The 27576-nt window shown below is 37.9% G+C and overlaps 1 protein-coding gene across 1 annotated transcript in view; it reads right to left on the bottom strand.

Annotated features, from left to right (window-relative positions):
* DLG5 (discs large MAGUK scaffold protein 5) overlaps positions 1-27576 on the bottom strand; it is a gene marked incomplete at both ends in the record, with an annotated part of 109270 nt that overhangs the window by 43300 nt on the left and 38394 nt on the right. Inside the window, 5 exons of the mRNA XM_082002588.1 lie at positions 1804-2063; positions 5739-5922; positions 8340-8483; positions 13719-13884; positions 25812-25880. Coding sequence (XP_081858714.1) covers positions 1804-2063; positions 5739-5922; positions 8340-8483; positions 13719-13884; positions 25812-25880 — 823 coding nt within the window. The remainder of the gene's footprint in view (positions 1-1803; positions 2064-5738; positions 5923-8339; positions 8484-13718; positions 13885-25811; positions 25881-27576) is intronic.

The following is a 27576-nucleotide window of genomic DNA, read 5'->3' as shown; positions in this document are numbered from 1 at the left end:
GTTCAAAATGCAGACACACACACACACACGTAGTGTAAGATGTAGCACATAGGAATTAGATAGCCGATATACCTAATTTGTAACCCGCAAACTAAATAATTCACCAACTAAATAATCTTAGTAGCATTTATGTACTGTGCCTTATTGTGACAGCATTATAAATGAAAGAAAAAAGCCCAAACACTTCTCTGATATTTTTTAAGGCCAAAGATCCATTGAAAATGAGACCTGGGCCACCACTGGAGTCTTAATCTTCCTGCTCTCTTTAAAACCTATTTTGACTGTGTTTACACTTGGTATTAATAAAAAAAAATAGTGTTGCAATTTATGACCCATTCAGCCTCAAACTACAAGTTTGTTAAGTCTTATATTCTGAAAACTATATTCACCTGAAATGCATTTTAAATAGTTTTGGTCAGTCACCCAGCAAAACACGGTTGTGGTTATGAAAAAAGGGTATAAACATAAGACAAATAAACGTTTCTATAAATAGAAACAAGTAAAAATGAAGTCCAGACCCAAAGCCAACTGAATAAAAGGCAAAAAAAGTTCAGTTATATTAAATTCGCTGGATCACTGGTTCACAGGAACATTAGTATCTTTCATGAAATTCTTAAAACCAACCCCTGCTTAGTATCAAACCACACCTTCATCTCAAGAAGAACAGCTAAATCACAAGGCCATAATATAAATATGTTGAGCTTCTGTATACATCAGTATGGTTGCAGTGTTTCTTGCAGCATATATTAGGCTTTCCCTCACTTTCAGGAACCCCATGTCAGTCTAAGTTTCATAACTTATTCTCTTATTACTCATATTCTCCTGTAACTTAATTAGATGTATCACAACTACGTACATACTATTCATGTGTATATTATTATCTATGCTCAATCTCACCTTTTTTAAATACTGGAAGTCTATAAATGTGGAAAATAACATTTTTTGGCACTAGTCTGTGGGAGCTGTGTATTATCCCTAACTTATGTCTATGAAAACATTCTCAACACGTCCACGGATGCTCCTTGGAAGCCTTATGTATATTAGCATTCTTCCTAACCCATACGGGTATCTGTGCGGGCTTAGTATCAAGGAGGAGCAGAGAGAGATTAAGTGTGGTGTGACACACTGTCTGTGCTCTTCTGTTCTGGCACTTCTGCTGCTCGCAGCGCCTTCCCAGAGAAGTGAGACTCCCAGACATCTGCATCCAGTGAACTCTGTTGCCAGCCTGAAGCTCTGTCTCCGAGTCCCACATGGTCTGCAATTCTAACGTCATGAAAAGGTAACTTAAGCTTGACAATATCTTCATTTCCTAAACACCTTTTAGAAATTATATCCTCCTATTGACTTGTTTCTTCTATCTAAATAAAGATATATATGTGGATGGACTCACCACCCATTGAGGATTTTGGAACACTAACTCTGAGGTTTAACAAAACTTTGGTTGTATTTGACTCCTGTGTCTACAACTAAGAATAAGCATAGTTTGAAAGACAGACTATCCCTTTCTCACATGAGCTAAACTATGGTTACAATTCCTCATGCCATTCCAAAACCCTAACTGGGAAATCCTTTTCTCAAGAAAAAACACCATTCCTCCAAATAAATATCCCCATCACACCTTCTAGGACTTTCCGGAAAATCTTCCTTGGAAACACATCACCCAAAGATATCGTACATTAGAGAAAAGTTTTATAAAAAAGGTTAGAGAAGTATTTGTCATTCTACCACAGAGAAAATAAGATGCTACATTAGATTTGTTACTGTTTTCTCAGTGTATCTGAAGGTATCAAAACGTGACTATACCTTCTAAGAGAGGTTGAATATTGCTGCTGAAAATGTATTGCTGTGTCCCTTTGCTTCATTAACATGTCAATCTGTTTCTGAAGACGTCTGTTCTCCTCCTCAGCCTGTTCTAGGCGGCTCAGATCCGTATTGTGACTTGCGATCTTCTCATTGTACCGTTTCCTTAGGGCATCGTAATCCTTCTTCACACCCTCTAGCTTGTCCATTGCTGTATCATAAAGTTTATTTAATATCTCTGATGAGCCATTTTGCTTCATAACCTAAAAAATACCAGAAACTATATTAATAAACTCAATTTTTAATCAGTCCGATAAATTCGATTTAAAATATATATTATTATATATAATATATTAATAATATAATATATTAACTAATATAATATAATTATATAATAATATAATATATTAACTAATTTTAGTAATCCTTTTTAACGACTAGGGAAACACTGAGGCTCTTCTAGGCATTATTGTTACTCTAAGCATTACTATATATGCTTAATGCTAACTGGTGAAAAAAAATCTACTTTATCACAAGTCAGAGAGCACAAGTTTATGAAAAGTTTACCTCTTTAAGGTAAGTTAAAAGTTTAAAGTTTACCTCTTTATTGGTAACTGCTACCAACAGCTATTAAACTCACGTTGTTTTCGAAGTACTTTGTAGTTTTAGCAAGAAGCAATTGTTATTTGATGACCAAGATGATACGTGTAATTTAGGAAATGACCACGAGGTGGCATTCATGACAGGTTGCCTGTATCCTCCATGAACAAAGTAATTTAAAACTTCAAGAGAATAAAATCTACCCTAAATACGTTATACACATAGACATATATTTTACTATTTATACAGTATTTCATCTGAGAACTACCCACAGAGCTTTGTGTTTCAAAAGCTATCCATAAAGTATAATCAGGATGAGAAAAATCCATTTAAACATGAATAAAGCCTGACCTGAATCTTAGTTTCAAACTGATTTCCATTGACATAAGAATCTTGTTGTAAATAGCCATGTTCATGACAAATGACCAGCAACACCAGTAGCAACACTGATGATAAATGTCCAGCAACACCAGAAATCCCCTAATGAACAAATCTACTCCTTCTTCCTTCTCAAAAGGCAAGAAAAAAGTGCCTGTAAATGAGGCCTTTCCTTCCTTCCCCCCCCCCTTTTTTTTTCTTTAATGCTATACTCATTTTTTCTGGTTTTGCCTTTTAAATTTAAATTTGGCAGTGGGAAGAAACAGAAATGCCCTATAGAGAGAAGTTTTTACATAATCTTAACATTAGTCTACAAAGGTGTGTCCCTAACTACCTGAAAATAAGAAGCAGTAAAAAAATTGTAGGGAAAAAAAGACGGAAAACATATAAAGAGCTCTATAAAAAGTTGAAACCAAACACATCACAACTACCCTATATGCACAAATTGTCTCCTCATCCTCTCTTGTGTCTTATATTCAGAATAAAGACCAGTTCCTGAACATGGAAGAACCTGGATGCCTGCAGATCAGAAGGAAAGGAGACCAAAAGAAACTGCCTGCTCTTTGCCCAGTACTCACTGCCCACAAGCAGCCGGTAACGACCGTCACTGTCAGGAAACCACTTCTCTACACAGGCAAGGTAAGAGAGAGAAAGTTGTTCAGCCTGACACTGGTCTCCTTTAACTAACCAGGATATGTAAAAGCAGTGAGTTACTGTTCATGAAGCCATCCTGGAACAAGGCTGCACTTCGGTGAGTCTCACTGGCGTGGCTATTTCCACAGACATCCCTGTCCTCGGTGGATTCAGTACCATAATCTGCTCAGAGCTGGACCCATGATTAGCTAGCATGCTTCAGTGAACCGTTTCGGATATGCTAAACGTGATAAATTGCAACTGTATGTAAAGTGTAAATAAGTGTTGATTTAAACCTGCTCAAGACAGCCATTTTCCCGAACACTGAACTCAGCATTCTGAGAACAGGTTTGAAAACCAAGTATTTGAGAATCCAAACAGAAACAAACCACCTTGCACTGCCTGAAGCATATATGGAATGCCTTTTTGCAGAAAACACACTAAATAATTTAAAAAAAAAAAAAAAAAAAGAAGGATCAATGTACTAGAAATTGATGGAATTCAGCATAAACTTGCTAACTGAGATTTGATGGAGGAAGGCAGGAACGCCGTGAGCAGGAAGCAGTGTAATAAGGCGAGTCTCCCATTCAAAATCCCGGCCTGAGAAGAAGTAAATAGTCCCAGCTGGGCCGAGGAAGACAGCCATGGCAACAAGACACTTCATATGCAAGCAGCAGAAACTTAAGCTGGTCAGCTGCTACGGAGCAATTCCATGACAATCCCACAGGAAGAGTAACCTGATCAAAAGTTTTTGCTCTCTGGGGCCACCGAGAAGTTGTGTTTTGCTACGGCCCAATGACGAAACAAGAGGTCAGAGGGATCAACATGAACAGTGTTAGACTAGTTCAGATGAGAAATGACACAGACAAGATAGGACTCTCGGCACCCCTTCGGGACACCATGATTCACTCTGACATGCTGAGAAATGGCGTTACACAGCTTTCTCACTGAGAGGCACATACAGAGCTTTCTTTAAAGGTTTAATCGTGACGTTGACATGAGACTGAACTTCTTTAAATAAATGCTGACAATGATACTTTAGGCTCCTTCTGAGCTGCCAGATAATTTCAAACTTTAGGACAGAACCTCAAAATACAATAGCCTTCTCTTGGAGGTTTTACATCCCTGCTTTGCAGACGGGTAACAGACACACAACAATTAAGCGATTTGCCCAGGTTTACACGGTAAACCATTTCTGCTACACAGAACATCAGCCCCTTCTGAACCAAGCCACTAAACCATTTCACAGCAGAACTCTCAAGATAACATTAGAAGAAGGGATCAAAAGGAAATAAAATTTTCACTCCTCTTTGCACTAGCCCTCAAGCACCTCCTAAAGCACCATTCAGCATGTCCAGCTTGCTTTGACCTTTGGCCCTCCTACCCTAGTAAATAATTATTTTTGTTTGAATAGGTTTTGCTTCTGAAGCCTAATATTTGACTTGCAAGTTTGCCCTGTGAATCAGCCTACACAGAGTTAACAGAGAGACACTGTTTAACCGTTCCACATGTTATTGGAAGATTCTAACTAAATGATCAGACTTTTCCATAGGTGAACCGTGGACCTGGTATGACCAGTTGCTCCTTACTATTACTCTTACTTTTCTTCAGAATGTGTGAACTATGTTGCCCTAGAGACAGCCTGTTATATACAGGCCTGAAATGTCCACCTCTTCCTGAAAATCTTGTCTTCTTTTGTTTTAAGTTCAAAAACATTAATCAACCTGTAGCTTTGTTCTAACTGAATAGAGTCTGCAAACCTAAATAACCAAACTTAGCTCAATCGCCCCCCAAACTGTTATGGTGTCATTAGAACTCATTAAAAAAACTCAAAACCATCCCACAAACAAACAAAAAACCCACAGTACATACCTGTCACTCGTTTTTTTTTATTGTGATATTTTCCAAAAAACAAACATACCATGCAAGTTTAAAGGTAGCGCTGTCCCATAAAACACCCTAGGAAAATCATCATCTTTTTAATCACTTTGCAACTTCAAGGTAGGATTTTGATGCCTCTCCAACTGCTTTAAAAAAAATTTAACGCATATACTATCTTCCTCATGCACGTCTTCATCTCTGCAGCCAAATTTCTCAATACCACCAAATATTCTATATCCCTTGTCCTTTTTTCCAGCTAAACACAGAAAATCAATTAGCAGCCAAGATCTCCTTTTCTCCCCTGGTGCTGTAAGATGTAAGGCAAATGTTTTAGAATGAGTAAGACATAAAAGGCAGCAGCACTGCACATATGGTTTTATTGACATATTTATCAAAGGAGCAACCCGTGATCTCTTCTAGCACTGACACTCCAAGCTGTAGCTTACCTGCTGCTGCTGGCTGCGCAGGTCCGTTATCTCTTTCTGATCCTCATCGTGAAGTCTCTTCATTTCCTCACATGACTGCTGGAGATGATTATGTTCTCGCACCAACTGTGTGTTTTTCCTCTTCAAGGTATCCATGTCCTCCTTCAGCTGTGACTGGTCACTCAGCAGCCGGCTGTGCAACGTGCTGCCATGGCACACAAAAAAAATGCTCTTAGAGGCCAACTTGCCAGGACAAAGTCCTGTACTGATTCATTTCAAGCATGAGTTTCCTACCAAGAAAGCGGGTCAAGCTAACTCAGTTCTGCGTATTAGAGTATTCCAAACACCAGGGGGAAAAAAAGAAAAAAAAAAAAAATCAGAAATGAACAGGGACATAAATATGAAAATACATGGAAGTACACAGTGCTCTCAAACATCGGAAGAGTTGATGGATTTATGCCACCCACCAATGCCATTTCATAGCCATTTTAAAAGCAAACAGATAGACAAACAGAAATGGTGTAATGTCAGCAGAAGATGATCTTGGACGTAATAGGAATTACCCCACTAGTCACCTCCACTTTCTCTAGGGCCCCTCAGCTGAGCAGCAGCTAACCAAAGTACAGATGGCAACTACAAAAATCTCCTTGTATGCTATTGTTTTAAAAACAAACCAAGAAAACCCCAAACAAACAAAAAACTCCCACAGCCAACAAAAACACTACGTATGTTTCGATTACATTCAAGCAGGTAAAAAGCAAAGTTACTCCAAACTTCATTATACAAGCCATAATTATTTAAGGAAATACACTCTCACTTAAAAATTAAACAACTGAGCGCCACATGATGAGCCTATCATTCAGATTATAACTCAAAGTAGCAGTCCAAAATTAGACCAGACCACTGCTGAAAAAGAACAAAAAAAATCAACTGAATGTATTTTACTACCACAGATCAAATAATGACTGACATTTGGATACTGAAAAGTATTTTTGTTGTTGAAAGAGAATGATTCAAACTGAACTCTCACACCTACCGGTAACATGTCTAAAGGCCATATTTATTAAAAAAACACATACAACACACAGCAATAAATAGAATAATTTTAAGATATTTTGTACTTGATCCTTATGAAGCGCAACACCAACATTTCCCATGCAGAATGGCCCAAAGCATTTAAAAAAAAAGTGTCATCCTTCAAATTAGTACAACCTGCTAAAAAAAAAAGCCTTTGAAAAATTATATTCACACAATTAAATACACATAATCTTTCCATGTAGGTTATTCATCTGCTATTCAGATTTTGTTGGAAATTTACCATTCCAAAGAATTTATACTTTTCTTTTTTAAAGCATGGGGTTCTAAGAATTACTGCAGGAGAAAATAACATTTGAATAGCATATTATAGTCGATTCCTTTCTTTACCCTGAGTATTACTCATAGGATGAAGAGAAATTGCATGCATGGATTTCAGCGTGTGTTGTCCTCAAATGAAATCCTCAAATGGAACTATGAATAAAGCTCTTCGTAAAGAATCACAGAACAGTTTGGGTTGGAAGGGGCCTTTAAAGGCCATCTAGTCCAACCCCCCTGCAGTGAGTAAGGACATCTTCAACTAGAGCAGGTTGATCAGAGCCCCGTCCAGCCTGACCTGGAATGTTTCCAGGGATGGGGCATCGACCACCTCTCTGGGCAACCTGTGCCAGTGGTTCACCATCCTCACTGTGAAAAACGTCTTCTTTTCATTTAGTCTAAATCTACCCTCTTTTAGTTTAAAACCATTACACCTTGTCCCATTGCAACAACTAAAAAGTTGTTGTTGTTGTCTGCATTTTTCTTAGAAGCCACACAACTTGCTACATCTGTACCTGTTGACAATCTTTAATACTATTTTCTGGTTTTGGAAGAAGAATGTAAGGAAACGATACCTATCGTTTAAGAGTTGAAGAGTTGTGGGTGAAAGTGCTATGTAAGAACTAGCAGCCCCCAATGAAAACAAAAGCTGTCATTAAGTATTAGTCACATTTTACAGTGTGTAGACTTAAGTGAAATAAACTTCAAACCAAGAATTTATCTGCATTTCTATTTCTGAGCTGTCTTCCTTTCAAGTGAAGAAAACCCATTCCTACTTGCATCAATGACTGTTTTTTAAAGAAATACATGCTACAAATTTTCACCAATTTCTCCCGATTTTATTGTGTTTTCATAAGCGCTTACAATTGGTCTAAGCCAGTGTTAAAACTTACACAACTCAGCATGACAGCTATCACAACCTATTAAAAAAACAGTAACAAATTACATTCTCTCAAATTATATTCTGCCCTCCAGCCTAGGAGTGAAACTATTGGACTGTAATTGAAAGTCAGCAACTATGCTTTCCTTGTCGGTGTTCCATCAAGACATCTGGGATTTGTACCTCAAACTCATCAAAATAAGACAAGGAATCCATACTTCATCTTTTCTAAAAGGCCAGAAATGTTTTATCTGATGCATGCAAACACTGATCTTATGATTTAAGTGGAAAAACAAAATAAAAAAAAAAATTATTTGACTACCATGTTCTAATATTTTATTATCTAGCACAGACTGGTAAGCGCCTCGTATAGCTTTACTAATACTTACTGATAAAAGTCTGCCTCTTTTGCTGCTTCTTCACACCTCTTTAGTGTCTTGGTGTGCTGATTCTGCAGGGACTGTAGGTCTGACATGGCCTTCATGCACTGAATCTTCAGTCTTTCATAATCATGATTTGGTTTTGGACTAGGCCTAGTATGGAAAAAGAATATGAAGTTGAACATCAGCTACTAAAGAAAATGAAGAGTCTGTGAAATTACTATCCCATAAATGAATAGTATCACACAACTGTTGATACTTGGGTTACTTTAAATTAAATACTGAGCACTGCACATTAAGATGCACCCGCAAATAAAAATTCAGTGACTTTAACCTGTCTTATACTGACACGTAACATCTAATAATGAGATAATTCTAACACTAACACAGCCAAAAATAGTCCTGAGTGTACACGCACCTCTCTTCTGAGCAGCCGTATTATCACCAAGCAGAACTGTCACTTGATACTAGAACAAGTTAATCACAGTACGCTTGGCCTTCCAGGGCTACCATGTCAAAACTCTCAAAGAGAAAGCACAGAGCTGCAGCGAGAGCGGGGCTGAAAAGAGGCTGCCGAAGTCAGGTGAAGGCTGCGTGGAGACCTGGCCTAGGAAAAACTTCTAAGCTAGGCAGCGGCTGGAGGACCTTGTCTACAGCTCCCGAGGAAAATCAGCATTAGGGTTGAGGGGAAGAATTACAGTGCATCCGTGCTGGCAGAATTTGACAGGTTTCGCTAATCGAGCACTGAATTTAACTAATTTGACCAAGTCATTCTGCTGAATTCCCTATCTGATTAAGAGTTACCATGCTCTTTTAAACTACTATAAATGAATGAGAAAACATGTCAGAATCTACCTTGCATTTCCATAAGATAACCCAAATTTTGTTCAAATAATTATTAGGAATCTCCAATACAATAAAATCTCCCATAAGCAATTTTCAGTAAGCTGAACAAAGTGAAAGCCAAAGTCAGTCAAAAGAAAATTTTTGACTGAATTGTTTTTTAGTGTATCAGGATTTTATTTAGTATATCATGGAGAGGAGAAATTTTCTAAAATAATCTACCTTGTCAAGCAATTTACCAACATATATTATGTCTAGAATGTGTGGTCATTGCATATGATACCTTTATTTATTAGAAAAATCATAAATCATGCTAGAACCTAAATTATCAGGATTATGCTTTCTTGTTTTGAAGCAGTACGCTTCTGGAAGAGACTCTAAATTGAACTGTTCCTCCTCTAGACAGTCACAAAATTTTTTGCACCATTGAATTTTCTAGTTTCAAAATTAAGCTTATGATAGCTGTCCCCGTGTCATCTCCTGGGTCTCATAACTCCACAGGCAATGAAACAAACAAACAAAAAACCCCAAAACCCAACTGCTTGCTAATTTGACTCTGTTTATTCTCATATCAGGTTTGCTCCATTGCTGCACAGAACACCCTTTCTCCCTCCCACCTCCCTCTCTCCCAAATGGCTTCGCTGTCAGCGCACCCTGAAAAGCAATCAGAAGTCTCTTTGCTTCATACAAAACCAGCAACACAGATTCTGGAACTGAAATGCAACTGGCAACTGAACTGAAATGAAAATGGTTTCACACTGCTCCACTGGTGAGAGTTGGTAAAAAGATGCCAGCCAGATCTGATTCACAGACTTTTAGGAATTGTGTGTACGACATGAAGGTGCTTTTTAGCAACCCAGTTGCATTTGGGGTCGTAAGGCCTTCAATTGGAATTCCTCTTTTTCTCCTCTCTCCAGAGAGGTCCTCCTGGGGGGAAAAAAACAAAAAAACCCTTCCTTGATGGGCAGAACTTAGCAACAATTAAAAGCCAAATTCATGTAAAGTAACTAAATATTCAAGTCACATCTACAGGGATGTCTTTTAGGGTTTTTTTTTCATTCCCTGTTTAGGGATGCCAAAAGTAGTAGTGTGTTATTCATACAATGCTAGAGACATATCACCACAACTACTGCAGTGTTATTCTTTTAAAATACAACCCTAGTTCACATAAGTAAAACTCAATTTGAAATGTTCACACCCTTGACAGAAACACTAAAAACCTAAGTATTGATTTAAATTAGACTTTAGGGTGAAATTATTTAAAGTAGACACCATCTGTCCACCACAGTCATTAAAACAACAACATTAATTGGAGCACAGTTTAAGTCCCACTTGAAGCATTAAGCTTACTGAGACCCATTAACACATACTCATATTAAGTTTGTAATAATAAATTCATTTTCATGCAAAATGTTTCAGTGTACTAATCTTTACTAAGGGATAACTATTAGGTCAATCTCAAAACTATGGTGAGAACTCGTTCAACAAGCCTAACATCAATCATGTGTATTTCATATATAGCTGAAGTAACACTAGCATTATTCTAAAAAAAAAAAAAAAAAAAAAAAAAAAAAAAAATTTCCTATAAACATATGGATACCATGGAGGTAACTACAAAAGTCAGCCTACCTACACAATGAGGAAGGAACAAGGCCACCAGAGTAACACCCTGCATTCTAGCTCATCTACACAAAATAAAAAACACCTGGATACCCAAGGCTGTATGTTCCACAGTGCTATTCCAAGGCATTTTATGTCTCAAAAAAAACCCCCAGGGTTATGCACAGGAAGAATATTCGTCAGAAGTGAAAAATCAAAACTGTTGCAAGAAAAAGCTGTCCGTTCAAACACATGTAGTGGTTGATTCTTGTTTAAGTAAGACTACCACAGTTTTATGCTAAAAATGCCTCACAAAATACAGAAAACCATTATTTCAATAAAGGAGAGAGGTGTCAGGTACTGTTTTGGAAGCATTGGTTCAAACATTAACAAAATTTAAAATGCTCGAGTCAAAGGTCCAACTGTTTTTCTCATATTCATATAGCAACTCTAAAAATCCTCTGTATTCCGAGCATAAATCACGGCCCCAGTGACACTGCGTTTACACATATCTGGTGCTGACATAAAAGCTAATGCCAGCGGCAGATACAACTTTGCGGGCAATGCCTACCCAACAACTTGAAAATGTTTTCATTTACTACTGCAATTCAAACAACAACAATCACAGATTACAAATTAAAAAAAAGTCTCTCTCTCAAAGACAGTTTTCAGGGGTTTTATCTGTGTTGCAGTTCTATTACTACGTAAGTAGTAAGAACAGCACATTTAAGTCTATAAAGTGCACCCTGAGCACACTAAATTATTTGGTCAAACCTTTGCTTAATCACCACAACATGTGCACGCATACAGTCACTGTCAAGTGACAGGAGCACAGCATGAGCAATCCTACTCCTGTCCAGCAGGATGACACATGTTCATCTGATTCAGCACATCACAATGCACTCCTGTGGCTCCTCTTCCACTGCTCTAGACTTAGTCAACGCTTGCTTTGGAAAACAGCTCTCAGTTTTGCAACTGCCAGCCTTCACAGCCAGCGCAGCCCAGCCTACGAATGTGGTGCCAGCTCCAACTGTTTTGAAGCACGCCGTCGTGACATGTCAAGATTCGCCTCTATAGCACCAGTGTTTGGTACAGCCATGGTTGAAGTGGCATACACGGCCAGAAAAGCAAAAGCTCTTTTTGGGTCATAAAAGTCACCATTTAAATAATGATATTTCAGCTTTCATACTTTACCGTAACAGTTTGCAGTGTCTGGGCTCTGACTCCTGGAAGGCTGAAGATTAGTTTTATATGAAGAAAGAATGCAAAACAAAGCAAAAAAAAAAAATTACCAGCAAGCTTTCAAAAAGCATAGATGTGTATGGGGATGGGAGAAGTGGTTGCCTTTATACTGAAGAAAAAAAAAAAGTCAACTGATATTCTCCATTCATTTCCTCTCTTCAAATACTTAGTTATTTGGAAGGCAGCATCCTCCATCCAACATACACTCTCCAAGCACTGCCCAAAAGCAATGTTTATTATTTTCATGAGTTGTACTTTAGCTGTAAACATTCATATTTCCCACAACATACAAATGCTACACTGGAAGCAGAAGATTGATTTGACAATTAAAGAGAAAAAAATAATGTCAGTCTAGAGGACAGCTCATCAGAACTTTATTAATAGCAATCTGGATTATGGAGTATGTTATTGTATGCTATCAAATCCTCAATACCTAAACTCTAGTGACTTCAAATACGAAATCCCTCTGTATAAGTAACCAGAAGCTATACAAAAGATGTTGACGTTTGACGTAATTTTCCTGTCCCATTCCATACTTGGAGACCCTTAGATAGAACACAATGCTCTTAAAATAGCCCTCAGAAATCATGAGGGGAGGAAGGAAGCATTAAGATGGGTAGCTAAGGGGTAAATAAAATGCTTATATTCTCTCAATTCCAGTTCACTGGTTCAAATTTTAACCTTATCTCATAAGGACAAAAAGTCTAATTAACTACCTGAACACGTACAGATCAAGCTGATGAAGTAACAGATATAAACAACAAAAAAGAAAACATTAAAGTTCAGAGAAGCTATGCATCATGGCAACACCTCACAAAAAAAATCTGTTCTTTTTTCACGTTCGGTGACAGACAATGTTTTCCAAGGTTCAAAAAAATTTCTCTTACATGTATTTAATGCAGGCAGAAAGTACCAGCTCAGTGTGCACAAAGTCATATTTATAAACATTAGCGGATGTTTAATGCTCTTAAATAAACCAATTCTGTTTCCTACCCAATAAAACCCTTATCTATAATTAACTCATACACTCCGAGTGCCATCTTCCTCATAACTTATCAACCCTCAAATTAGAGTGAGCTGCATAAGGCTGCTGGCCATTAACTGACTTTGAACACAAGTTTTTTTAAATTGGCAGCACCCGTAACTTCTCAGTGGAGAGTTCCTTACTCTTAACATAGTAATGCCACATAGTCCCTCTATTTAGGTAGCTCCCAAAAAACACTTCGTTTCCTCAACAGAAGTCCAAACCTCTCTCTCATTGCAGAAGCACAGGAATAGCTGGGGTTTTTTTTTCCCCCTCTCCTAATTTCTGTCCTTCAGCCAAGTATTCAGAGCTATTTTCCTTTCTTCTCCCTTGCTTTCAAAACAGCAAATGCTTCAGTCACTGTCGTCTTCCTCTGCCCACAATATAACCCAGGAAGCCTAAACAACTTGTTTGCTTTCTTGTCTCAACATAGAGATGAACCTTACTCCTCTCATTCCCACAGCAAAATTGATGGAGAAAGCAGGACTAGGCATTCAACGGGCAGCTCCGAAACCCAGATGTGGTCCCTTACGTACACACACACCACCAGGATGCAGGTAGGTTACAAGCAACATATATACAGTGCAGTATCCTTGATGATTTACAGGCAAGTAGGAGTCAAGACACTTGAAAACACTACTGAGGACTAAATTAAAACATTACGTTGCCTTTATTTTTACCTGCAGTCATCAAAAGTTGATCCAGGAGATGAAAGTGCAAGTCGCTTGCGCAGCTCATCCCTCTCACGAGTTACCTGACGGAGCTGATATAATATCGTCTCCAGCTTCTCGCTCATCTGTCTCGTGTCTATTACAGGTGGTGGAGACGATGCTTTACCAGTCGTACCTGACCAAGTGATAAATAATTGGCAGTCAGAGAACTCCTCAAAAGAACAATACAACTTCACTATAAAAGTTAACACTAATTTTAAAAATCCTATTTTTCAAGTTACAAAATCCTGTTCAAAAATGAAACACATCATGGAATTTTCCATCAGTGAGTTGACATAACTCCAATTCAGGCAGACCTCATGCTAGCAGAAAGGCCCTACCTGTGTTGCAAGTTCAGTTTGCACACGTAGGTTCCTTACTTACTCCTGAATTTACAAGTTGCCTAAAAGGGAAGGCAAGTTTGCAGTCACAATTGCAAAGACCTCAGAAACTATTATAGTGACTGAAGTCACAGGCACAAAGTTATTTCCAATAAGGAACCATGTTCTTGCTTCTAAAAAATACATGAACTTACCCCAGCGACAGCAGAGAAACTGCTACAGCACAGGGGCTCTTTTCCTGTTCCTTTATCTAGCAGCACAGACATACAATACTACTCTGCTATGTGCCACTGCCAATGTTTATTTTTAACGCAATTCTGTGCTTTCACATGTCGCAGTTTATCAGTCCAGTACGTGAAGTTGAAGATTTGACTTGCCAACAAATCATGAGAAACAAGCTTCTTCATTTTTAACAACATTGGCTAAAATGAACACGTTACAATCACTGCAACTGGACTAACACATCACATTTCCTCTAAGGGGCAGTCATACATTAAAGAGTTTCGTGGGATCTTTTAATTCGCAGCTTTCTTAATATCAGAGATGAACAATGATGCCTACTGTCTCCTCAGACAGCTATACCAAGAGGTCTTCTTCCACCTGAGAAATGAGACCGTGGTATATTATGTTTCACAATATGCTGATAATAAACTCAACTGTAATTTTAGTTCTGCCCATTTTAACCCCAGATACATGAATGCAAATTCAAAGATACAGGTTACAGATGTGAAACTTAAAGGCCTAAACATATACACGCGATTACTATTTTCTACTCAAAAGGGAAATTCTAGAAATAGTTTGCACTATTATACACTTGAAACAAGTTGCTGACATATGTATTAACTTGTTAGGATGTACCTTTATTATGACTTTTCTTTTAAATGAAGAAACAAGAGATAGAACAGTAAAATAATGCTCTCTGATCACTGTCTTTTCAAAGAAAGAAGTTAAAACAAAGTGATTTGCTAATGAGTTGCAAGGATTGGCTTTTTATCTCTAAACCCAGTTCAGGAAGGTACTGCAGAATGCTAGAACTCCAACTTTTAAGTAGAACTACCTGTGTTTTAAAGCTCCCACACTAAAATAACCACAGGGGCATGGCTATGATACATACAGCATCTAGAAGAATAGGATCCTTGTTCTTATTCCTTCAGCTGTTACTGTAATGCTATAATGAGAATTTATGAGCACGGACTGTTCTTTTAATCTAACTATTGCATAATCATGTATGTTAATGCTCTAATAGCAAACTGAAGAAATAAAGAATTGCAGGAACAGCCTGCATTCTATAGAAAGACACAAACTCACATTGCCCAAAAGAATCCTCAATGGAAGCTGCATTTGGGCTTTCCCCTACTACTTGGTTTCACTCCTCCATCCAGATAGAGGCCCTTCATCCATAAGGACTAAGGATCTCACACTTTCAAAACGCAGTTATCCTTTCTTTTTCTAAAATGAGAACCATTCTACGTAATTTTTAAGGCAAGATTATGCTGAAACCAGTAATAATACAAATGTACTACCCTAGGCTCATGATATAGAGAATAAATAGAGAAAAAAGCAAATGTGCAGATAAAAAAAGTCAGAATATGTATTCATTTGGAATAGTTCGGAGACATTAACGGGCAGAGGATTTCATAAACAAATGAAAAGGTAAAGACAGACACACCTAATTCAGGTACTGACAGGCTGCATGGTCTTGGCTACATTCAGTGGCAATCGGCACATCCTCTCACTTGGGCTGACCTATCAGAACATGTGTAACACTGAAAAGGTCCCCTTCTGATCCTTACAGAGAAGTTCAAAAGCTTCTCTGTCATCCTGGGGCTGCTTGTGAGCAAAACAGATGAACGGATGCAAGGGGCACAAGAGGAAGGAGGAGATAAAGCAAGAAGGGTGGTGTGCTTTACGTGGAGGAAAGGGCACTGGATCAACAATAGCCCATCGCTGCTATCAGTGCCGACCCCAGCAGCAGTCCCCTGGACAACGTCCGCTACACAAGTGCTGGACAAGCATGCAACAGCTGCTCCGGGCATCGAAGGCACAGTAAAAGGAGGAAAGAGTTATACCCCTGCTCCTCCACCTCTTCCCCCCACCCCCAGCTTTGACAACATGACAGGGACAGTCTTCTTCAGGCGAGGAGAACATTTGTACACACAGACTCAAAAGTGTGCCAAGCAAGACAAGACTGCTTTAAAAAAAGACAGGCCTTAGGAAAGAAGCCTTCTTGACTAACGTGAAGCCATTTGTCTTAGTACCAGAACAGATTACTTCTCATTAACTTGTCACTTTTTACAAGTACATCAACAAATACTTTCATCTCAAATGCAACGATATTGTTATCAACACATATTACCTGCCAAGAGATGTATGCCTTTTGAGTGCTGTGAAAACACAGATCGACACGATCCAGATATTCCCCCTCTTATTTTTAAAAGACATCCAAAAAGTTTATCTTTGCTAGATTTACTAACAACCTTACATTTTCAATAGTTGTACAAAAGGTCTCACAAATGTTAACTCAAATTTGCGGGATGTCAAAAAACCCCAGACTAACAACTTCAGTAAATTCCTCTTTCATCAGAAAAATTCAATCCATTTCCTTTAAAGGGGCTTTTATAACTGAATGCTAAAAGCCTTTTATTGCATCTGACATCCTGATGCAGTAGAAGGAAAGTCACTTGCGCTTCCAGCTTTGTATTTTTTTTCATCCGACGCATATTTTACACAACAGTACTTCCTTTCTGCACTTCAAAAAAACTGGTCAAACTGGTCTTAAAACCTACAAGCCTAAAGGCTAAATCTCCATTATCCAAATTATGCCACCTTTCAGTAACTCACCTGCTTTCTCAGGCAACCTGGATTTCTGAAAAAGTATTAGTAAATACTTGTATTTACTAATAATAAATGTAAATAAATGCCCTGCCAACTGCAGCTCATTCAGCTGCTCGGGTAAGCCTCACCACTCATTTTCCACATGAGATGCACTTGGGCTCTGAGAAGCCAACCATGTGGAAGTCACCGCCCTGGCCAGCCTCCAGGTAAGCTGCGCTCCACCAACACCTGAAACAGCCTAAGAGCCGGGATGCGTCGTGCGGGCAAAACGCATTTTGCCCATAATGCAGTATATGCATTAAGCCCTGACTATGCATTGACTTAACCTAAAGCAAGAGTTTTGCAGGATTTCCATCATACATTGTACGAAAGAAAAGTCTTAAAAAGATGCTGGAGCAACCATATCTTCTGTAATTACAGTCCAAATGCCGGACTTGACAGAAACCACAAAGATCCATTATTGCAGCACATACCAAATACAATTCTTGATGATTACTCTAATCATCACTGACTGAAGAGATAATACAGCCACACAGAAAACACTACTCAGGTAGCTTCATATTTGGGGATGGGGTAGCACACTTTCTGAAGAAAACAAAACAAAACAAAAAAACACTTTGAGAGAAGCAAGTTTGGGAAACTTGTTAAACTGACCAAGATGTACCATAATGCCAAATCAATACAATGTTGAGGTCGGAAAATGGGTACCAATGCATAAACAGCTACTTTTAAGAAATACCATTAACGTATTTTGAACTACAATAAACTCATTACTCTGAGAAATACACTTGTATGACAGGTTCAACCAATTCAAAAGGTAATCTGTCACAAACTAACAGAATGCCTGAATTTTACGATTATTTTTTTAAAACTTGTCTTACAAATTTGTGCCAATTCTTGCTTGCAAAGAAACACAAGATTATTCATTATACAGTCAAGCCTTTTTCATTGCTTTCTTTCATTAAAAAATAAAATCAAAAGGGATGTTCAGAATATTATTCCTTTATGACCTTGTAAATCATGACAGAAAAAGTTAAAAGACGACTTGCAAGATGTATTGCAAAGCATCTTCAGCAGGGTTTCTCCCCAAGCTCAGGAAGGGGTGGGGAGTAAAGACTTATGCCTGCTGTAGGAAAAATGCATGCTAAAATATTTACTTTCTTTCAATAATTTATGAGAACTAGAATAGGATTACATATCAGAAGTTATCTTTTAGATAAATTACTTCAGATATATCTTTCGAAGTGGTCTTGAAATAGCAGACAGCACAGAATAGAATTGCACATATATGAAATAAAACATTAGTAAAAACAAGCAGCAATACATTGAGGAAAGGAAACTGAAAGCTAAAATAATGAACTGTAGAAACAGTTTCATATGACAGACATAAAACCTAATAGGTTATGAAAGCAGTGAAGATCACATAACGTCCAAGAACAAAAGAATGGGTAGCGCTTCGGTATTTGTTTTAATGCAGAATCTAAGCTAAACAAACCCAAGAACATGTAAAACAAACTTTCAACTTCAGTAAGTACAAGATTTTAGAAAGACCTGAACAGTGGTTCTAGAGAGATCAATATGAAAGAGTATCTACAACCTAATACTCAAAAATAGTAAGGATGGGGGGGAAAGGGGCAGATATGTCAATTCAAAAAGTCCTTGCAGAAGTTTGCTGAGCTAAAACACAGTAAAGAGTAAAATCTGTTGCCATGAGCACAGAAAATACAGCGGAAGCTTCTGGGTTTGAATATTCAGAAGCTCCCTGGTGGGAAAGCTCAAACCCTACATCTGTCAGGCTTACAACCACACACTGAAAGCATAACCTAGTCAAGAGTGTCCAATCCAAGCTAAGGGGGACAACGACTAGAGTCAATCACTACACATGGACCAAGGGGATGAGACTCCACCAGTACTTGTTCCTTCACATCTTCTCATGCAGAAGAGTTGTGAGCATCATCTCACCATACTGTCTTATAGCCCCAAAACAAAACTGCTGACACTCGAAAGGATTTCCTGAATGCATAGACTGATACGGGGCCTCAGGGAGTAGTGAAGGACACTGTGTTCCCAACAAGCTGTCCGGAGTGCGGGAGATGGGTATTCACACACACGGTATTTCCATTCAAATCATCACAGACCTCCAGTGAGCTGCCAAATGTTTAGAAGATGTTATAGCAAACAAAATACCATGAAGTGGTCAGCTATTCCCTAGTGGTTCTCAAGCCCTATCTACGCAGAACCCTTAAGTGTCCAAGAATTAACTCAAACTGCTTCATTACAGGAAATGTTAAAAAAACAACTCAAACAAAAAACCCCAAACAAAAGCAAGAAAAAAACCCAATCCTTCTCCAAGATTGCATCAATATACACCAAACTTAACTTTTTTGTTGTTACTGTTGTTTTTAAAAGAGGACATCACATCCATTGAGTAATTCTTGGGTACCTCTGAAGTGAGAGAAGTTGAGAGAACACTGTGCATGACTACATGTCAACTCACAGCTGCTTGGAAATAGAAGTCAGTGATAATAAAATAAAGCTATTCAAAGTGTTTATTACTTAAGAGAAGATGGTTATTAACAAACACACTGAAAATTAGGTGAAGAGATTACAGATCAATTCTAGAGACATCTACATGATTCATAAACAAAGTAAAACAGAAGCAGAAAGAAGTTACTTCAAGTTTATGGAAGAGGGTACTTCTTTCTTAAATTAAAAGTCTGGTTTCCAGTAAAGTAAACAAGTTTAGTTCTTTCAGATCAAAGGACAAGAAAATGACATCGGAAGAAAAATCTCTAAAAGGAGGTTTAATTCAATCACTGAGGTCAAATTTTACAAGAAAATGACTTCCGAATAGGGAGACTGATTGGCGAGGAGATGGCACATCGAAGGCAATCACTGCAGTACAGAAAAGGATTCTGATGTGGCACACTGGTAGTGGTCCTAGCACCTTTTCTCATTCATTTGTGGTCATTCAGCAGGTGTAATATTGTCACTTGTTCCTTTGTCAGTATGTGTTAACTGTTGAGGTATCTTTACCAAATATAAATTTTGTGTTTGCTAGTAAAAAAAAGGCAAGAAATACAATGAAAGATTCCTACAGGTTGTTGGGGGCAGGAATAAATAAATTGTGTTTATAAATGAATACATGTTTATCTTTGACTGAAAGAGTATCATAAAACACACCGGCAACTGAGCACTTCCTATGAATAGTGAAAACAACTAGTTACTGACAGGTGTAGAAAGCATGAAGCAATAAATCACAACAATATAAAAGGACAGTTGTCCAAATGGCCTACCTGAAAATGGGGAATGAAAGACTACACGTTGTCGGGAAGGAATATGTTTGGATTAAGAATTAAAGCCCTCACATGAAGTAACTTGATTTACAATTAGTGAAAAAACCTATCTGTAAATAGACTGTCAGGCTGATAAGCTAACAAAGCGTTAAGCAAGGAAATACTGTCAGTTGAAGTCAAAGTTGGACAAACTTGGTGGCATCAGCTATGTGACCACCCAATGGCTGCAAGAAAGGGTCATAAAATTGCCGTGCCAATGGTGGTATTCATTACAGATTGGTATGTAAATTCCCATAGGAAAAGGCAGTACAGTGATATGAACAATGAAGAGCAAGAAAAATCACTTGTGACTAAAAAAGTGTCACCATTTGCAAAGAACTGAGCAGCTGGAACAATAATAGTCTCTTAAAAGTTAAAAGATAAAGGTGGCAATATGCAATGTGGAATGAAAAGGATACGAGACTGACAGCTGTAATTACAACAACACAAAGAGATCTGGCTGTGGAAAGACTGAAGGCCTTTTCCATTCCAAAAATCATCTCAGTAGGATCTCAGTATATTTTCAAAGATTGGAAGAATATGCAATGCCTTTCTGTTAAAAATTCATCATGAAAAAGCATAATGCAGGCTATCATCAGAGCCATAGTCTGACTCCTGCATGCGAGCTGCTGGTTTCTTTTAAACAACATTTCTTAAAAAAATTAAAAAAGAAAAAAATGCTGTGCATTGAGGATAGGAGGAAGAATCACATTTTTCTAGAGTAGGTAAAAAAAAAAAAACACTCACTCGATTCCAGACACTATAATCTTGTCATGGCATCATATTGCTCATGTCAGTAACGTATTACTGGAGGCTGTAAAAGTAGCATTGGGTATCAAAAGTCTTGAAACACACCGTTTAAATCAATTCACAGAGGCTTTTTAAGGTGACATGGGCCAGAACAAGAACTTACCTGGCTATTGTAAAAAGGAAGGAAGGAGCCTGATTTTGGAAGAAAAGAGCAAGGAAAATAAAAAATAAAAAATAAAAAGGATGGAAACTGGAAGTAAAGTAGATAATCAAGAGATGCACAGAAACCAGTAAGGACACTGTGTTACTACTCCCCATAGCAAACAAATTTGATTATTTCAGGCTGAAGTATCATAAGTAGGGCAGTATTTGGCTGGCACTATATCATCTACAGATAATCTCTCAGAACACAGGCCTTCCATCTTCCCTTACAGGTCCAGAAAACTACTTGCTGGGACACAGACAGAACATCTGGTCCAACCCCCCTGTTCAAGCAGGATCACCTCGAGCCACTTGTCCAGGACTATATCATTTAAGTTTAATTCAGTGCTTGGTAAGCATTTATCTTCAAAGTTATAAATGTCAAAAGACCAAGTGCTCTATGCAAACTGGTGCTTCTTTTTTTTCAGTTCTTTTTTGAAAAAGGGTGTCTTTATCCTGTGTTCTTTGCCTCTCCGTTATCATGACCTGTCAAGTGGGAGACCAGCCAGCAGCTGTCACATATAGCTCTGTTACTGGTTTCTACTCGATTTCTAAGTGACACTGTTGTTCCGTGCTTCGCACGCCAGGCACTGAATCCCCATAAATAATTATTCTGATGTCAGGAATGCAGGATTGTAGCTTCATTCAGAGAGTGGACAGATAAAGGATGCTTCTATTTACACACAAAAATCTTTGTGATTAGCCAAGCACAATGAGAAAGGAAATACAGAGTGAGCATGACAATTTAATAAGGGTTTGTTCCTTTGGAGGGGAAGAAGGCGGGGCAGAAGCACAATGCTGGGATGCAGGGATTACAGAAGTTTGTATTATATATCTTTTGGAAATTAACAGTGAATATTTGCCCTCAGTTCCACCAAAACTACCTGTTTTACATGCACAGCATGAACTTTACTAATACATGGGAAAAGAAAGGGAAGGAAAAATAAAGGAAAAAAGAAAATATTGTCAACTAAAGCAGTTTTGAATGGTGAGGAAACAAAACACAAGAAAAACCTGTAGAAAGCAATGATCTGTCACTCTGTATTTTTATTTACATAGAGATACAAAAGAAAAAGGGCAGATACACCTATGGTCAAGGCAGGTAAACCTATGAAAAGAAGTTTCTTCTCCAAAGCTCCTACCCTGCTGCTACACAGGTGGGAAAACTGGCTTCCACTCAGCTGCTTATTCTACCACATGGACATGAGGCTGGAAGTTCATTCTTGCTGCATCCTTCATGCCCTGCAAGCCCATCTAAGCAGGGAAAGAGGAAAACAAGCTTGGATGACAACACAGTACTCAGGATAGACTAGCCCTAAACTCTTCTCTGAGTCACATCATACAAGTTACATCACTCCTTGCTCTCCTCTTACATTAGGACTACGACACTACTGAAGACTCAGAGAACCCCAGCATATCCAGTTGTCTCCATAGAGAAGCTGCTCTGTAACTGTTCACCCACGCTGCTTCTCTCTGTGCTTGCTGCCCTCTTCTCTTTCAATGGGAGAATCAGAACTGCAAATATACCCAAGACTCGGGCACATCACAGGTTTATACAGTGATTAAATGATGCTCATCTTTCCCTCTTCCTTTGCAAATCCTAACACTGTGTTTCATTTATTTGACTGAGACCGAGTCCATGTTTTCTCAGAATAACCTTTTAAGAACAGTCGTCTTCATACTACTTAAGCCTATTTCTTAGATCAGGGTCTTTTTCTGGAGAATATGCCCATTGTTACATACAATAGCTTCATAAATTAACTCTGAAACACAATATAGCTGTAAAACATATTGAATCATCTCACTCCACAACATCCTAGCTTACTTGCAAGTATTTCAGAAAAAGATTATTTAATTAAGAACACTGGCCGCGGAAACCACCTCCAACAATAGCTATGGTGATTAAAGTTGGGAAGAAATGACAAAGCACATGGACATAACCTTCTCTTGTTACTTTTATGAACTATGGAGTCCAAAAGCTACCTATGAAAGATTGTATTCTCTCTCCTCATTAGAAGATGCTAAGATTCACTCACTGCTTCTTTACCTGGGCTTAATTAGTGGCCCCAATACCTTTCTCACTTCTTCTGAAAGGTCAAATGTATAAATATGTTTCTGAGCTGCCTGAAAAACAGAAGCAAGGCAGATCAAAAATAAAAATTTGTTAAATATTAATAAGTATTTTGAACTCAGGAATAATAAAATAGATCCCTTTTCTGCCCCATGAGAAAGGCACAGGTCAGTGGGGAAATGAAAATATTCCTTTACACACATGTGGGTAAACATATTACTACTAATGTCCAACTGAACATAATCCAAAGCTTACATTGCCTCCAAACCATGAGCTATTTACCTTTTTTTACTGATGCATTCATTTCACAGGCAAAACTTGTAATTTACCCTGCACAGAACTACCCTTGCGAAAATGTATTCCAGTGAGATGGTGATGGGGACAGGAGATGTATGTAAAATTCCTGAAACGCTATAGCAACTCAGTATTTGTTGGGATTCCATGCCAAGTAGTCATACGAAGCCTTCAGGAAGCTGGCATGAAAACACTTTCAGTTATGATGGTTTGTCATTCAACAAATCCGTCAATATTAAAATAATCTGACTGCAGCTTTGAAGTGACTTGCAAACGTGTCTATTAGGATACATCGGTTATTAAGCAAAGAAATTTTGCTATTGATATTACATCACATGAAAAAGATCTCTTGCAGAACAAGATGTGAGGGAGAGAAAATGATTGGGGAAAAAAGGGATACTGACGAATAACAAGTCTATAACCAGACTATAAAACAAACATGCCAGCTTCAAACAGAGAATTCCCCTGGCTGTTGATGTACTAAATATTAAACACCTAACTCACTTTAATCATTTGAATAAAACAGAACTATGGAGAATACTAGATCATAAGTTTTATTTAATAGAGGGTCACTTAATTTTTAGATTATTAAGAACTTTGACCACTGCACACATCAAAGGTATAACACGCTCCCAAGGACAGCCCTTTAGGTAAAATACACAGATCACGATTCAGCATGAACTTCAGTATTTTAAAACATGAACAAAACATAGTTCGGAAAAAATTCAGCTCTGACTCACATATGGGAATAACGGATGTCTCCGAAGTAACATGCCGATTTCTAAGTAAGTGTTCAGAAACGGGAATCCTGAAGGTACTATGCCACCAAAAATTAATAAAATAGAAAATAGAGGCCAGGTATCTGTAGCTTGCAAGTAGTCACTGTTAAAGCAAGAGTTCTCTTCATGATGGCAAACACCAGCTGTCCACCTACCTACCTTTACTTCCAAAATTATAAAAGGTCAGGTACAAAGAATTGAGTACGTGCATTCACAAAGTTTCAAAAATTGTAAAAAAAGGGTTTAAGTGTACCTTTCCTTTATAAGTGAGGAAAATAGGACTTGAAAGGATCACCTGCATCTTCTATCTCAGGCATCACTTTATCCAGTTATTCCACAAACTTACTGGATTACACCCTGCAAGAACTTCCTTCTTTGGAAGGTTCTTTTTTTTTTGAGTCTGGTTACCCTAAAAATTTAAAAAATTTCTTCTTCCTATTTCCAGCCCCAGTTTACTCATAGCAAATTAAATCACACCCTTCCTTCAGGTAATAGCATACAAGTGAGATCTTGATAAAAATCAAACTAACATGCCACAGCTTCCAGTATTTTCAGCAAATAGTTCAGACAACTCTAAAATCTTGTTCCTGCATGCTGGAGTTAAAAGTTCAACTCAATGACTGTAACAGAAGTCTACCCACATCCTTAAACAGACAAATGACTTGCCCAGTGCTGCCAAGGAAATCTACAGAAGCTTGACACAACACTGGAACTTTAAATATGCAAGAGCCTAGATTTCCTATCAAGGCAAGTGACTTTTACATAGATTTCACAACAGAACTATTTGTGTAAGTGAAGACGAGGAAAACTGACAGCTAATACTGCTATTCCTATATCATCATCTTGTTAGAGGTCTTTGTCCACATTTCTTTTTCCTCTAGTTGTTTGTTTTGGGAGTTGTTTTTTAATATTTTGTCTTTCCCAATGACATTAAAAATAGAGAAAATGAAGCAATTCATTGCATGCAGGAAAAAAGTAAGGGTTAAAGCTTGCAGCCACTTCTGAAAGTTTAAAAGGCTATGACCTTGGGTAATAATATTTTGAATTTCTACGATGGTTTCTACTCTGACTACAATTTTCACATCTACGTAAATATATACATACGCATATACGCATGGCTTTATACATTTTTTGATGCACGGCGTTGCATAAGCCTAAGGTTGCCATTTTTACATCATTTTACTAAGTAACTCAAAGCATAGTTACATCATTTAATGTATCCAAATGTAACAGATGTTATCGGCAACAACAGCATACAGCCATGCAATGGATTCACTTGCACTACAAAAAATGGGTGCACTTTTTCCTGGTGAAGATGCATGGTTACATGTTCTAGTTCAACTTCTTCGGTATTACGACCCGAATCCCTCTATCCTCCCAAAAGCAACCTTAAAAACACGTTCCCTCGGCTCCCAAAAGACACGCTCACCAAGCTGTTAGATTAATACTTTACTCACCAATGCTACTCAGAGAACTGCTGCTTTCAGAATCAGAAGGCATTATCGACAGCACGCTGTAAGTAGACCCTAAAATTAGAAAAATAAAGACAGTATTACTTTTTTCTATTCCTCTCCCCAAACCAAGCTAACCATTCATTTTCTTGATACTGTAGATGCCAAACACGCTAAATTGGAGAGAACACAGGTCACTAATGTATAAAAATCTAATAAGGAAAACATAATTTGTAAACGAACATTGCAGTGTGTGCCAAGTAAGAAATAATTTTGGATGAAATGGTAAAGACGAGTTCAGCAAAACATTGAGCTAATACAATGGTTATTTCACATACACTGAAAATACAGAGTTTATCTCTACATCATGAAGATTGAGTGATATCTGTGACAAAAGCCAGAATCTATTTTGGTTTCTTATCTTTTTACAGGTACCAGCTCCTATTTCACTGTGTAACTGATTTGTATTCTTATCCTCAAACTTCCTTTAGACTTTAATATTCAGTGGTAAATAAATTTTGCTGGCATCCATTTGCAATTTTCAGTATCTGACCTTAAAAGCAAGGACCTACAAAGCCATTTGCTGCTATTGATGATAGCAACAGCAAGTTTTTTCACGTATTAATAGATCAATAGACAGAGGCGCCTTTTATTTTATGCTAGATTGCACTTCCCAGAAGAACTAGAAAAACAGGTCCTACTTCAAAACCTTACAAACTAAACAGCTCCACCATCCCTCACAAACAGGATAAACACGTTGCGGTAAAGGCAGGGAGTGATCATGCACAAAAGCAAGTGGAAATCTGGTCCATTTTCAGCACCAGCCAGGACACGAGACCCATCTTCACAACAGCCAAGCTCAAAGACAAATTCAATACTTTCAGCAGCGGCCTTGCCTATAGTCCTCCTTCCTACGTTTCAATGTTTGTTCCAGTTTCTTTGAAATTAAGAAATAAAAGCCAAGAAGCTGCATGAGATTAAACGCACAGATCTACCTTTGAAATAGATTAAAGAAAGTAAAGGCTGGAAAATAAGAAAGAAATCCTAGGTTTTGCTCATCTTCTGCTTCTTACTAGGAAAAGACGTGACATCTGGAACTACCATGGTGTTAGATGAAGGAAAAACAAGATGTGATAAAATGAGTTTACTAACACCACAACCAATGAAAGTTAAGCGAGTTTAAAAAAAGCAAACACACTTAGGGTGTAATCTTCAGCTAGTAAAAGTGACATGTGCCCCAACTTCAATGGGGGGTGATTTATTTATCTTGGCAAAGAATGAGGCTCCTATATTTGATAAAAGGAGTTATGCCTAGGCAAAAGCAAACTTAAAAAAGTATTTCAATGTTCGGAAAACTCTCTCCAAGCAAATCCTGTGGTCTTATTAGCAGACAATGCAGAAAATAAGTACCAGAAAAGGAAGTGAATCTTTAAGTAGACTATTTAACCTGACAAATACCTGTGAAAAATGATTAAAAATATTGTTTACAAATTATTCTTGTCCATTGTATGGGATGCAAGGTTTTTTGTTTTGTTCCGATTTTTCAACAAATGACAAGCATGTCACTGATACACTGGCTTCAGGGAAAAAGTCTGCTTCATATTTGTCCCTCCATTTCAAGCATTTTCACAGAAAATTTTAAGCTGTGTTCCTACGTGATTAAAGCTTATTAAAAGCAAAATAATTTCTGCATTAATCAAAATCAACCTTTTTGAATATTCTAAACTCGTATGACTTGCAGTATTTCTTGTAGTCTGGACTAGAAGGATTA

Source organism: Phaethon aethereus (genome assembly GCF_964289735.1).
Source record: "Phaethon aethereus genome assembly, chromosome: 7".
In the NCBI taxonomy this organism is placed as follows: domain Eukaryota; kingdom Metazoa; phylum Chordata; class Aves; order Phaethontiformes; family Phaethontidae; genus Phaethon; species Phaethon aethereus.
Note: the sequence above shows the minus strand (reverse complement) of the source record. Positions and strands in the feature narration are given on the sequence as shown.